This window comes from Conger conger, chromosome 14, assembly GCF_963514075.1.
Source record: "Conger conger chromosome 14, fConCon1.1, whole genome shotgun sequence".
NCBI lineage: Eukaryota > Metazoa > Chordata > Actinopteri > Anguilliformes > Congridae > Conger > Conger conger.
In genome coordinates, this window is record NC_083773.1 from 30101723 (window position 1) to 30115567 (window position 13845).

At 45.2% G+C, this 13845-nt stretch overlaps 1 protein-coding gene across 1 annotated transcript in view; it reads left to right on the forward strand.

The window, feature by feature from the left end:
* LOC133109434 (phosphatidylinositol 3,4,5-trisphosphate-dependent Rac exchanger 1 protein-like) overlaps window positions 1-13845 on the forward strand; it is a 77351-nt gene that overhangs the window by 44952 nt on the left and 18554 nt on the right. Inside the window, exons 11-21 of the mRNA XM_061218757.1 lie at window positions 229-329; window positions 1542-1645; window positions 1910-1959; window positions 2287-2362; window positions 4117-4189; window positions 5354-5496; window positions 8693-8785; window positions 11016-11164; window positions 11859-11944; window positions 12805-12944; window positions 13280-13397. Of these exons, the coding sequence (XP_061074741.1) occupies window positions 229-329; window positions 1542-1645; window positions 1910-1959; window positions 2287-2362; window positions 4117-4189; window positions 5354-5496; window positions 8693-8785; window positions 11016-11164; window positions 11859-11944; window positions 12805-12944; window positions 13280-13397 (1133 nt within the window). The remainder of the gene's footprint in view (window positions 1-228; window positions 330-1541; window positions 1646-1909; window positions 1960-2286; window positions 2363-4116; window positions 4190-5353; window positions 5497-8692; window positions 8786-11015; window positions 11165-11858; window positions 11945-12804; window positions 12945-13279; window positions 13398-13845) is intronic.

Here is a 13845-nt window from a genome sequence, read left to right on the forward strand (position 1 = left end):
ATGAAAGTTTGCACACAGATTTGTGTCAAGCCATGACACAAATCTGTACACCACAAAGGGCCGAACCAAATTGTTCTCTTCATTCATCGAGGTGTGTGAATAGTGGAATTATTAATAATACCGTTATTGTCGCATGTTATTCTCTGAGGTTGTCCTATGCAGGCTTGACAATTACTGTAGACTGCCGGCTTCAGAGCCTCTGACTGCATCATTTTCTCTGCTGTACAGCGAGTTTGTGTCCTGGCTTATCGAGAGCGGCGAGATCAGCAAGCCGGAGGAAGGGGTGAACTTAGGACAGGCGCTCCTGGAGAACGGCATCATCCACCACGGTAAGGCCATGCTTCCGTCCGTTCTGTTCTCTGCATTCGAATTTTACTCTGAATAAGTGTCTACTAAGACTTAGCAAATTATTGTCCGGCAATGTCATTTCCTCAGCTCCAAAATCTCACTATTTTAGTCGTAAGGTTATGACTGCTTTCTGCTTGTTGAAGAGCGATGTTGTCGCTTCGTTTTCTTTCTTGTGTCAGAACATTTGTGTAGAACCTTTGCTGGCCAGTATTACACTCAGGTTTATCATTGTGCAAATAGAATAAAATAAAGAAAGATGGAAACTGAGCACGGTGTCTGCTATAATTTATTTACGAATGAAAATCTCAGGAGGGTGACTCATTTGAGGCGCACACCTGCGTGGAGGCCGTATCGTCCCCTGGTTTCACCCCGCACGCGTCCGTGTGCTGCGCTGATGTGCTACCGCCAGACATGTTGTGTATGGGTGCGAGCGTCCCGTAATGAGTTTTACTCTCCGATGAGCGATGTGTGGAGTGCGCACTGACCTTCTGCGGAAAACAGCCCGCGACACGCCGGAGGGAGGGACGTATGTCACCGGATGGTGATGCGGAGACCTTCTTAATGTCAGCGCCCATTCCCCTAAAACGCACTGCCACCCTTTGCCATTTCCGAGACTCTGTCCGATGCAGTGCATTATTTTGCTGGTTGTGAGGACCGTGGAGCATTCTGTGGGCTATGCCTCTGGGAGCCATTTTGTGTGAAGGCCTTAAATGCCATGTCTGTTAACTAACGTGGATTTATTTAGTTATTTAGTTTGTAAATGCATTTATGCAATGTTAAAAATGACCAACAGGATGACTGATTTATAAAGTTTATTTCTCTTAGAAAAGGCTGTGAGCAAAAACAATAGCTGCCATGCTCTCTCAGACTGAAATTGGAAATAATTAAGAAAATAACCAAACATATTCCTGAAATCAGTGTTGAATTTTTTGATCTGAATAAATTAATTGAAATGACCTCAGAGCATACCCTACAAAGCTGTATCATAAAGCCATGCCTATTTTGGAAGCAGTGTTTTCTGGAACATCACATGGTTGCAATTCCAGATTATATCTAACACAGGTTAAGACATATTTTGCATAAGCCACTTATTTCTGCATTGCCAAATCCTTCATTTTCTTGTATTTTAAAACATGTCTGGGCAATTTCTGCATTAAACCACACTCTACATTTGTTTTTGATTATAATTTCAGTGTCTGACAAGCACCAGTTCAAGAATGAACAGGTCCTCTATCGGTTCCGTTATGATGATGGAACCTACAAAGCTAGAAGTGAGATGGAGGACATTATGTCTAAGGTATCTGACTTTCCTATGAGCCAGACAAAATTAAAGGAACATGCCACTGCAAAATGTCCCTTTTCCCCAGGTGATGTAGGCCTCATTAAAACAGTATTTTAGTTCTACTGCCTTTTTCTGTTTCAGGCCAACATCGGCAAGAGTCAGATGATGTGTTTTTCACAGATTAGAGCTGAAATGTTGACTTAAGGCGTGAAAGTTTACAGAATGTTGAGTCAAGTGTGAGTGGATGCTGACTGATTTTCATGTTGTTTCCTGCAACAGGGAGTGAGGCTCTACTGTCGTCTCCACTGCCTCTTCACTCCCGTTGTCAAGTGAGTTCTCCTCCCTACACTGATGTGTACCTCATACGCTGTGGTTTCTGGGCCACGAGGAACGCCAGAGCCATTTCTGGCGAATGTCCAACACACTCAACAGCCAATCATCTGTCTGTCATGTGTAGACTGGCAAGTTCTCTCATGCTTGGCTGCATATGAATACCTTTTGGATGTGCATTTGGCAAACATTGGCTATGTTTCTGATTCCTTAGGGTCATGCCCCTCACAAAGGGGTCATGCCCCCCTGACAAAGTGTTACTTTTTTCTTTTTCGTTTCACAAACTCATTTGTATCTTTTTTAAGTCATGCTCTTCTCAAACACAGGGATAGAGACTACCATTTGAAAACATTCAAGTCTGTGATTCCAGCAAGTAAACTGGTGGACTGGCTAATATCTCAGGTAAAAACTGCTGACCATTGACATCTCATGCATACATACTGTAAGCAGATTATTATTGCTTCCGCCTTTAATGTGCCTGATTGTTTCAATCCAATATCGTCTAGATATTTACGGTGAGTGGTTTGGCTTTAATTGGCTGGAATGCATTCCCCAACAAGAGGAAAAAGTTTCTGACTTATATCATAAGATTAAAGTTTATCTCACTCTCCCTCCCCTTAGCTCTCTCTGGTCTGTACTCCTGAAAGTTTATCCCAATAGCTACATTTTCTCGAATCCTAAATACAGTATGTCTACCTTATTGAGATTCAAAAAAATTTGGGGGGTTTGTACAAAGAACAAGGCATATCTGTTTTTATATTATTCGGGAGTAGCCATTATCTCTTCGACAGAATGTTCTAGAATACCACTAACCTGCAACCGATAAATAACATAATTTTTCTTTTTTGTTGAATTGCGAGCAGGCCTAGACTGGGTGCGGTAGTCCACATGTTCTATTTTCCATCGAGTCATGTTTATTTGGCAGGAACTCCTGTGACTCCCCTTAAATGCTTGGAGATCTTCCAGTAGGGAGAGTAGCTGAGAAGTCCTTTCCTCTCCTTTCCGTGTGATGTTGTAGTCCTCTCCGATAATCGCGGGAGGTGAACAGAAGCAGAGCTGAAGTCAGCAGGACCAAACTCCACTCCCCTGGGTGTAGGCCTCATTACTCATAATGTATCCATCGGGATTGTATTATTTTACTAGGCTCTCACTCATTTTCCCTCTGTCTGCTTATCATATGTACTTACCTGTGCGTGTGTGTGTATGTGTGTGTGAGTAAGAGAGAGACATTCCTTACACCTTACACAGCAATTCACCTCTTCCCCCGCTGCAGTGAGATGAGTGCAGGCATGCGTCTGCATTTTTGTTGACCACATTCATGTGCGTTGATTACATTTTCCCCTGCCATTTGGACTGTTTACTGTTTATGAAAGTTTTATTCACAGTCCGCCATATTGCACAGCTGTTAAATTCCTCTTCAGTGAGATGTTAAATCTGTTAAAACCAAATGTGGTTTTTTTTTTTTATGTTCAATATCCTGTTTTTTCTTTTTTTAAACTGCCATACAGTAAATGTGAGCTGAAATCATCAGCCATCCTGAAGTCACCTGACTGTTTGGTATCTCAGCTGTTAGATAGAGATAAGAACTGGGCTGCTGTGGCTTATTCATAGATTATTCCAGACCCTGAGAAGTTGCATGTTGCACTACAGTGAAAAGAGCTGTCCTCACTCTTTGTAATGCTGAGATAACTATCTAATATTTTATAAATATAAATTGTGCTATTTTTAACCATGCCAGTCTTTGTTTTCTTCCTTTACTGTACTCAAGAATCACTAGGGCCGTTGCCTGAATTAGCAATGGATTCCGAATGTTATCATTTGATTTGACAAATACAATTATTTCCATATTTTGTGGGAGAATTGGCAATAAAGTGAACCCCAGTGGAAATGCTTAATGTTCAGTTTCAACATGCCTGTTCAGTCCTAAAGCAGCGCTCTTTAATACATGTGTCAAAAGTCAGCGTGATCGTCCTGCCTCCAACAATGCTGTGAGTTCAGCATTCTTGTAAAGGCGTCGTGTAATAAACTAAGACTTGTAGCACACAGCGAATGTGTTTGGCAGTACACTGTTATATACTGTGCTGAAGCGCACTGTTGAAGGTGTGAATGGCCTGTCGTAAATGTTGTGGTGTTGTGAACGGTGCGTGTTTCCGCAGGGGGACTGTTCCACGCGCGAGGACGCCGTGACGCTGGGAGTGGAGCTATGCAACAACGCGTTCATGCACCACGGTCAGTAAGCGCACAGGTCCTGTTCAAACGGGAACGGTCAGTCTCCGCGGCGTGACTTTCACCCCCGCTCCCGTGTTCCCTGTCACGCCTGCCATGTGTTTCGACAGCTGTGTCGTGCGTGGCGGTCAGGGTGTCACGGTGTGCACCCTCCGGGTTTAGTCCTCTAGCTGAACTGTCACTGTGGACTATCGCCGTGCGCCTGTTAGCTTGATATCAGCACACCTGTTAAGTATTCCTCCTTCTTGGATATATGCATTATTCATAAGAATAACACATGCATTATTCATAAGAAAAATGACGGTCTCTTCCGATGAAGGCTATGCCTGAATGATGTGTCTGTTGTAACAGTGCCCTCGCCCTCCCCTTGTCTACCACCTGCTGTTTTGCATGAAACCCAACTGAAGCACCTCTGAACCAATGGGAGACAACCTAGGTTAGCTTGGCAGAGCTCCAAAAATGATGATTGGGAATTCTGTCACGGCTGCTGAGACAGAGCTTATCTTTATGGGATAATCGTAATGAGCCTACCTTTGATAGCCAATCCACCCTTTCATTTGTTTTACTTCATTGCATCTGTGGCAGGTGGCATTATTGAATTTTATAAGGTATTGTATTTTTTATTCAAAATACGATCCCATCTTAAACGGGCAAGCTTTTTTTTACCGTTAGCAATATCATTTTCAAAGCATATCACAAAAATGAAAATGACTGTTGTAAAGTAAATATTTGTCTGTCTCTTGCCGTTGTTTTGCCTGCACACAGACAGGGTGGACGGACTCGGCTGCCCTGTGTTTGTAGTCGTCTTTGTTCTGCTGAACAATCGCCTCTCAGACTCACAGCTGGACACCTCCGCTCCGATTCTGAGAGCCATGTGACTGGCCCAGCCCCGTTTCAGAGCGCTCCAAATGCCATGCACACAGTCCTCTTGTTCCAACAAACAAGGGCTATCTGCAGACTCACTTCTCACCACACATTGGGTTCTCTGAGCTTTTCATATGAGACAATATTCTAACATCGGGGAATAAAGAACAGGGCCTTGTTCAAAAATGTATGAGAAACGTGTAATGTAATTTTACATTGGTGTGGTGATCTGTGCATGTTTGCAGTGATCTGAACGCATGTTCAATGGGCTCACCTCCCGTCTGCCTGTCTCCTCCCTCTCAGTGCTGGAGAAGAGCGAATTCAAAGACGAGTCGCAGTTCTTCCGTTTCTACGCCGACGAAGAAATGGAGGGAACGAGTTCCAAGAGCAAGCAGCTGCGAAACGACTTCAAGCTCATCGAAAACATTGTGGCCAAAACCCTGCTGGTAAGGCGTCACAGAGCCTGTACTCCTCCCGGTCACGACCGCTGCCACACGCACGTCACTCACGACAGGGGTTACGGGCCCAGAGCAGGGGACTCCTGGGTGACATCAAACCCTCCGAATGATGTAACCGCTTCAAAGAGCTTTTTGTGTTTTTCTGTTTTTTTTGTACAGTGTTTTTTAACTGGAACGGATCTTAGGAGTTGCTAGGTAAGCAAAAAGGGTCCAGGATTTTGATGAGCCCTGACAGCAGTGTTAAAAAAAAATCTAGCCTTTAAATGAGAGGCATAATTTGTTTCCCGGTTTGGCAGGTACTGAAAGACTTGGCTCAATGGGCTGTTTTGTCCAGAGCCGTTCTTAAACAGGCCCTGTCCGTGGCTGCAGGCTTGGCTTCAGCATTAAGCATCCCCGTCTGAAAATGTGTATTCTGTGGGGTCGGGGGGCATGGGAGGCTAGCAAGGACATCCAATCCAGGAGGAAATCTCACTCCCACCAGGAAAACATGTTACATAAGAGACCCTCTCTTTGTTGGGCTTTATTTCCAGAAAGAATCTGGGTTGTGGAAGCCAATGACAGAGAGCCACTGATGGGGCCGGGGGGGGGATGAAAAGGTGGATTTAGGAAGAAGAGGGGTCTTTTGTTTTTGTAATGGAATGAGAGGGGCAGATCTGAGAAGAGAGGAACCTCATTAAGCTATGGTTATGGTATAGGGGGATCACTGGGAAGCATTTATTTATTTTCAGAGGCATTAGACAACTGTCCCCTTCTGAGCCAGTGGGCATAATATTACTGTGTTTCATATCAGTGGGTACTGCCGCAAAAGTGTCTCTCCAGAACAGATAACTAAAATGTGAAGCAGAATGGGACAGAGATACCATGGGTCTCGTCCAAATCATAGCTGTAAGAACTATAAGAGGCATGGCCTTTACAGACAGACACACATACACTCACGCATGGGTGTAATTATAGCTCGAATTAGTACAGTGAAATTCTACCTGTGATTGATCATCCGTGTGTAGGATTAAAGGGCAACTAACTGTTAGATCTCCTCCCTCCCTTACAGCTAAATCAGCCTCACACTGTCATCAGTATTTCTCTCTGTTGGCCTCTGTGCTTGCTGTTCATTGCAGCTCCAGGCCTGTGTACTGTGTGTTGCCTAAAAATAAGGTGATGTTGAGTGCCTGGGCAGGTCATCGGCACTGTGTGGATTGAATACGTTCTGTTCATCTGCTCCACTGGCATTACTGTGACCAATCAAAATCAACCTCTGATCACAGCCACGCAACACATTTACTACATTTACAGCATTTAGAAGACTGAGGTGCCTATACTTTAAAACAAGGAGAGCACTCAGTGAGTGGAAAGTGGAAACAATCTAGACCAACACAAAGATTTTCTACCCTAGGAGGTTTCATTGTGGCAGCCTTAATGGTTCCGGAACTGTGCTTGCAAAATTGCAGGTTTTATTCCCAGTTGGGGCCTTGCAATTTTACCCCCGTGCAAGGTACTTAACCAGAATTGCTTCAGTATACTGCACTGTATATCCAGCGGAGTAAGTTGTAAAAGCAAAGAATGTAAGTGCTTTTTGGATGTATGATAATTGGCTAAAATGTAAGTACATGCTGACTTACAGGTAAATGGAAGTGTTGCACTATTCGGTGCAAACACAATGTTTCATCAATTCTGGCAAATTCTCAACTCGGCACCTTTTATTTATGTGTAAGAAAGTGACAATGGCAAGTTAACTGTAACCAGGCCAGTGTTTGAATGTCTTTGCGTTTGTAAAGTGTTTTAGTGTGGAGGTGTCTAACTAGGTAGAGAGGTAGAGGTTTTATAGCGAGACCTTTCTCCGCTTTGCTTCACAGCTTGGCTGTTCCTGGCTTGACTTTCCCACATTAGCATGCTGGATGAGCACGCAGTGCTTATCTGTTAATTAGGGCACGCTGCCTCTCCCCAGTGTGTCTGGCAGAATTACCCGTGACCCCGCAGTCACACTATAAACATTAAAAGGAAAGGTTTAGCAAGATTAATGACTGTGGGGATGAGGCTCCTGTCCTGGAGGCTCATTTATCAGCGAGAGTACGAGTTGAGCCCGCTGTGGTTCTACCGAGAAGGATCCAGTCAAGTGCCCACACTCTCCCTGCCTTTCTCGAAACAAAACCTCAGCATGATTACACCTTCGATTCAGAATGATTTATTACTGTTTTCTAATACGCTGTATCATTGGTCGTGTTTTCACTGCCTCCGTTTTCTTACTGAGGCTGTATGACGCAATAGCTGCTGTGCTTTACAGTGAAGTCATGTCAGGGGAAGTGCGGTGAGTGCGAGGGTTTCAGAACCTGCACCGCGCTCTCCGGTTTGTTAAACACTGCACTAAAGTGCGCAGCAGAAACGGGTCACAGGGCACGGTAAGCTAGACTGATCATGACACAGTCTGGAGCTCTGCGGGGTTCACGTCCCCCGACACCCTGAGTAGCTGCAGGTGTTTAGAGAATGGGAGGAAAAGGAAAAGCAACATTGTGGCTGAAAAGGAGGGAAGCTTCGGCCGTGACCCTTTTAACAGGGCGTGTGTCAGGCTGGGCCGGAAACGCTCATTGTTTCTCACAGCTGAGCCAGACCCCGGCTCTGTTAATTCATCGCCCACTGCTCTGAGCTCAGGCCGCTGCGATTCATTCAGCGCTGCTGCTTCAGCTGGTGCCCACGGTAGCCATAACCAAGCTGATCTCAACACTGCAGGAGAATAAGAGAGTTATGTGCTTTCTACGTTACTTATTTTCACTGTAGACATCCTTCTGCATGCAAGTATTAAATCATGTGTGTGCATGTCCGTATGGTTTAGTATTTTAGGACTACTATATATGCGCTGGATAACAATCTCAGTATATGCACTGCACAACAATCTCAGAAGCAAGTAAGGTTTGCCTCTGGTGCACCATGGGAGTGTTTTGGATGTTTCACTAATCTGCCACCAACTGTTAATGACTCCTGAAAATATAGATGGCATCATAGTGGTGAAAGCAATGAAAATGAACACTGCCGGTGGCCATTAATCACATGGAGAATTATGCATGCTGCTTCATGTTTTGATGCTGAATGAAATTACGTTAAAAATGGAAGGGGCTGGAATTTGATGGTATACAGTGTGCTATATCTTGAAAATGTGGAGAATCCTTATTTTGATGTGTTTCCACCCAATCAGATACACCCCCATGAAGAAGACTATGGCTTTGAGATTGAGGAGAAGAACAAAGCCATCATGGTGAAGTCGGTCTGTCGGGGATCTCATGCAGAGGTGAGTTTAGATCTGGCTGTGCTTTGGTTTTTATTGTGGACCAATGCTGGGAATGGATAACAATCAGGCCTCCATTTGCATCACATCTGTTCTTCGACATCTTGACCCGGGGCTTTCATTTTCAACATCCGCACAAATACCTGGACATTTTCGTATATATATATACATACCTCTCCATACTGATTTCCTTATGCGTGTATTTAACTAGCATTCTGATAGTTTGTGCACGGTGCAGGTTTATATACCAGCATCTTCTGAGAGGGCTCCATGTTGGATGTTTTTGTATTCCTGCTTTGTTTTGAGGGATGGGGGATGTGGGATAGGGGGCTCAGACAGACTGCTGCGCAGTGCGTGCTGCACGGCTCAAAGGTACCTGACCGGCCAGTGAGTTTGAAATTGAGCTGCATGGCTGTTTTCTACACAGGAAGCCCCAAAACATTTCTCCTTCCCCCGAAATGAGTCCACCACCATGTCAATGCCAATACAATGGCAACCTGCTCAGAAGAAAATCTGTGTATGTCTTCAGTAATTAAGACGTAAATACATTATGTAAAACACACACACAGCTAATATGTTTTGAAAAATGCATCGAGCCTTAGGACCTGGGAGCAAAAGGACTTTGCCTATGTGAAATGTTGACAGAGAGCTGATTGATTTATTGATTGGTTCCTTTGAGGATGGCCTGTAACCAGCTGCAGCCTGGCACTGCCAATCCATGCAAATTACGTTCCTGACATGTTGCTGCAGACTCTCGCCATATTTAGAACAAGGCCGCTTTGTTGATTTGCCCCTGTCAAGCCTTTTTCACTCTCCCAATTTGTAGTCTCCCCGGTTCTGTCCCAGACGCATCGGAGGCAATTAGACACGGCCCTTCAGAGCCCCTTAAAGGACGCTGCGTAAAATGCTGCTGCCAGCTTGGATTCAGGTGTGCTGTGGGGGGGGGGGGGGGGGGGGAGAACAGAGAGAAAGCGAGAGAGTGTCAGAAGATCCCTGACATGCCCTGTGCAGGTGTCTCCTCCCCCGTTTATTCACATCCGTTAATAGGCACAACAAAGGCAGAGGCAAGTTTGGGCTTTTAAACCCGCTGCTGAACTGAAGGGCGTATTTCAAAAAAGTGCACACAGAAAAGCGAGCCAGCGGTCTTAAAGGGGGAGGGGGCGGAATACTAAACGGCTCCCAACTGAAAGAGGCATATCACCGCCCGCAGGCTGTCCTTCTGGTTACTAAGGTAACTTGAGACATAGCGCAGCAACATTCAATGCAGAATGGTAACAGATTTTTTATTTTTTTTTCCTGGCATGAAGATCCCCGCTTGTCAAGGTGCAGTTAGGATAATAGTGCCTTTGGGCATGTTTTTGTGATGAAAATGAAATCATTAGTTCAGTGAAGTTTGCATATTCTCTGTGGTAAGGAGGAGGGGCCCGGTTCTGTCGGGTCAGAGTCAGAAAGTGTGGGAGCTGTGGTGAGATCCTAACAGAACCCCAGCCGGTCTTGGACAGGCCCCGTTAACTGAGTGACACAGCAGGAACACAGGCTGGAGTGGTTCCTGCCGATCCCCCAGGTCCACTCAGCTGTGTCACGCTGCCCTCTTCACTATGGCAAATTACCCAGATTTCAGGCTGCCATTCATAGCATACTTTTGTATGAAATAAATGGGTTTATAGGAAGCGTGACTGATAGTGATTTTCGGACCTTAGCCCTGCTCTGGTTCTTTCTGTTCATCAATTTATATGTAATTGCTGGACAGTTTCCCAAAGTGTTGCTCAGAAATCAAGGCGTCTTGTGAAATTTGGCATTGAAACTTTGGCAAAGGCCTGTAGGGAAGATTTGTTTGTCTCTATGGTAGTGAGATGCCAAACTCCTGTACATTGTAAACTGTCAACAACATGCAGTATGTCTCGATTGTGTCCATGAATACAATTCTATAGGTGTGCAGCATTGATAAAAACTCCCCTTTTCAGCTGAAATAATATGATGTAATCATATTGTGTGGCACTTGCCGAAAAATGTTGTGCAGTGAAGTGATTTTTGCTTAAGGGTACGGAAACAAAATGTTGGAGGTTCAGCCTTAACCTCGTTATACATGCAGTATTCTTATCTCGATAAGATTATTATCACACACAAGAACATTCATAAAACATGTTTGCTTAAGGCCCTGTGCAACATGAAGATGATGGCATTTTAAGGTCAGCCTTGCTTTACGCCTGGTTGTCTGTGGTTGTGTTTGTAGATGGCTGGACTCCACGCAGGCAGAAAGATCTACACTATCAACGAGGACCTGGTGTTCCTCAGGCCCCTGTCCGAGGTGGAAGCCATGATGAACCAGTCCTTCTGCGTTCAGCGCTCCCTGCAGCTGCTGGTGGCCACAAAGTCCAAGGAGTGAGTGCGCTCTGACTTCCTTCCTCGGCTTGCAGCCCTTCGGCAGGTGCCCATGGCACTGACAGATAAATCTCTTATGGTCAATGCAATAAAGCAGTGATAATCTGGGTTCTGGAGAGCAACAGGTTCTGCTGGTTTATGTTTTCACTTACAATCAACAGCTGATTGAGTCTCACGAAGGTGAGGTGAGTGAAGTGTGTAATTGGCTCCTTTCAATTGTCAATTAAGTGCTCAGTAACTGGGAAAATATCAACAGATCCTGAGGCTCAGGGGGTATGTAGGGTTGTATGGCTGTTGTGAAAAAAAGTCCCTTAATAAGCCAAAGCTCCAGGATCTCCACGACACTGCATGCTAGCCCCAGCGTCCCAGTAAAAGTTCCCTTTGAAAATAGCGGCATCTGGCCACATAATCACCTCCTACATCAGATTACCCACAGAATACTACTTCTACAACAACAACCAACAACAACAACCACCTTTTAATAACACTGCTGTTTTGGTATTGCTCTCATACTTCACTTCACAGTACAATAAGGCATTAATACTGCTTGAATTCCCCACTTTTATTCCGCAGGTTCCCACTGCACATATGAATAGATTTTCAGCGGGGGTTGAATAAAGACAGAGAAAAAGAGAAATAAGCTTTATATTGTTCAGTGCTATGATTATTAATCCTGCATTTTTGTTCCTCATAGGGTTGTGAAGATACCAGACTGTCTCGGTGCACTTTCCTTTAAAATCAGAGGCTCCAACCCCCCTTATGTGCACGCTGTGAGAAAAGGTATTGCTGTTGTGTATTCATTGGGCTGATGTGTAGAGTTGAAATATTTATTTGTTACGGTGGGTACAGGAGCATATGTTGCTCAGTATGGGGCTGCAAATAAATGGGATGTCTTTTGATTTATATTTGAAAAGGGAAAAGTGGATATGTATGAAAACAGAAATGCAGTATGAAAGGGCATTTAGCCCCTATGAACAGGATACAAGTGTAAAGCATGATGCATCAGGGAGGGGTAGGGCAGAATCTGAATGTGACGTGCAGCCTGGAAACGTGTAAAGTTGTTTCATGCCCCGTTCTCGAACTTATTCTTCTGTCAATTTGTTTCTTTTACTACCCCTCTTCTACCGCAAAGATGCACTTCATTTATTGGAAGCAAAAGGGTGAACTTAATGAACTTCTGAAATCCATTTAGAAATGTGTTAAACAGCTGTAGCATGAAATGACCCCGTTTCCTTTTACCCCACATAGTCTCTAAGTTGTTCGACAATTGTATTCACTAATTCATTTGGATTCAGATTAAAGCCGACTGACTCACCGTGTGCATGCCGAACGCGATGCTGTTCTGGACAGTGTTTGTGGACGTAGGTTTGTGGGGCGGCCTGTAGCGTAGTGGTTAATGTACATGACTGGGACCTGCAAGGCCAGTGGGTCGACCCCTGGTCTAGCCACAATAAGATCCGCACAGCTGTTGAGCAAGGCCCTTAACCCTGCATTGCTCCAGGGGAGGATTGTCTCCTGCTTAGTCTAATCAACTGTATATGGCTCTGGATAAGAGCATCTGCCAAATGCCATTAATGTACTGTAATTCACTCCCCGTGTCCGTGTTGACCCCTGCGGGCTCCTGGTCTCTCCTCCCCCAGGCTCACAGGCCGCGGCTGCAGGCCTCCACCCCGGGCAGTGTATCCAGAAAGTCAACGGCAACAGCGTCCATGGCGACAGCGACCTGGCAGTCCTGGGCCATTTCTCGGCCCACCGTAGCGGTCGGGAACAGCTGGAACTGGTGGGAACCGTGTTATCCTGTCCAATCGCTCTGGATGTAATTATACCGTTTAATAGAACAGAACGCCATGTTGTCAGGGTCACGTAGCCGATTGGTGTAGAGCACAGAAAGCGTGTGCTGTGGTTGTTTTAGCGGCGCACGCGTTTGTCTTTCCCTGCGGTGTAATTGTGAGGATATACCAGCCAAGCTTTAGAGGAATGCAGAAATAGGAGTACACACCAGTATCCCTGAGCTCATCAGATTGTCTTTTCCCACAGCAGTTACTGGCTGGTGTCCTACAGTATTTGAGCCCGTGTGTTGTGACGTGGTGGATGCTTTCTGTGGTCTGTGCACAGGGGCTGACGCAGTGGCTCTACAGGACATTGGATGATGCAGAAGAGGAGAAGTCTCTGAGGACCAGCCTGTCAGTGATGGGCTCGGATACTGAGGACGGCGATGTCGTCAACGGAACAGGTTTGTCACCACACGAGTCCCCGTGGCTTTGGGAAGGGAACCGGTAGGGCTTGAGCACATCTCGGTGTGTGCGTGCGTGTGTGCGTGTGCGTGTGTGCGTGTGCGTGTGTGTGTGTGCATGTGTGTGCGTATTATTAAGATCAACGGTACTTAATAAATTAAGATAATTAGCATCATTCTAAGAGTAAAGTGTGCGCACGTGTGTGACGGAGATTATAATTACATGAATATAATTTCCCCAGATTTTTTCCATCAGTGGAAGAGGGTCACAGAAAGTTGTTGCATGCAAATATGATGCAATCTCTTCACATAAAAATCGCATCTTTCAAAGTCAACACACGTTTTTGGTTGTTTTTTTTGGAGGAGCCCTTTGATTTCCGCGGCTGATTCCAAAGATTTAACCAAAGCCGAATGGCACAGATGAAAGCGAGCAGAATCAAAGGGCAGA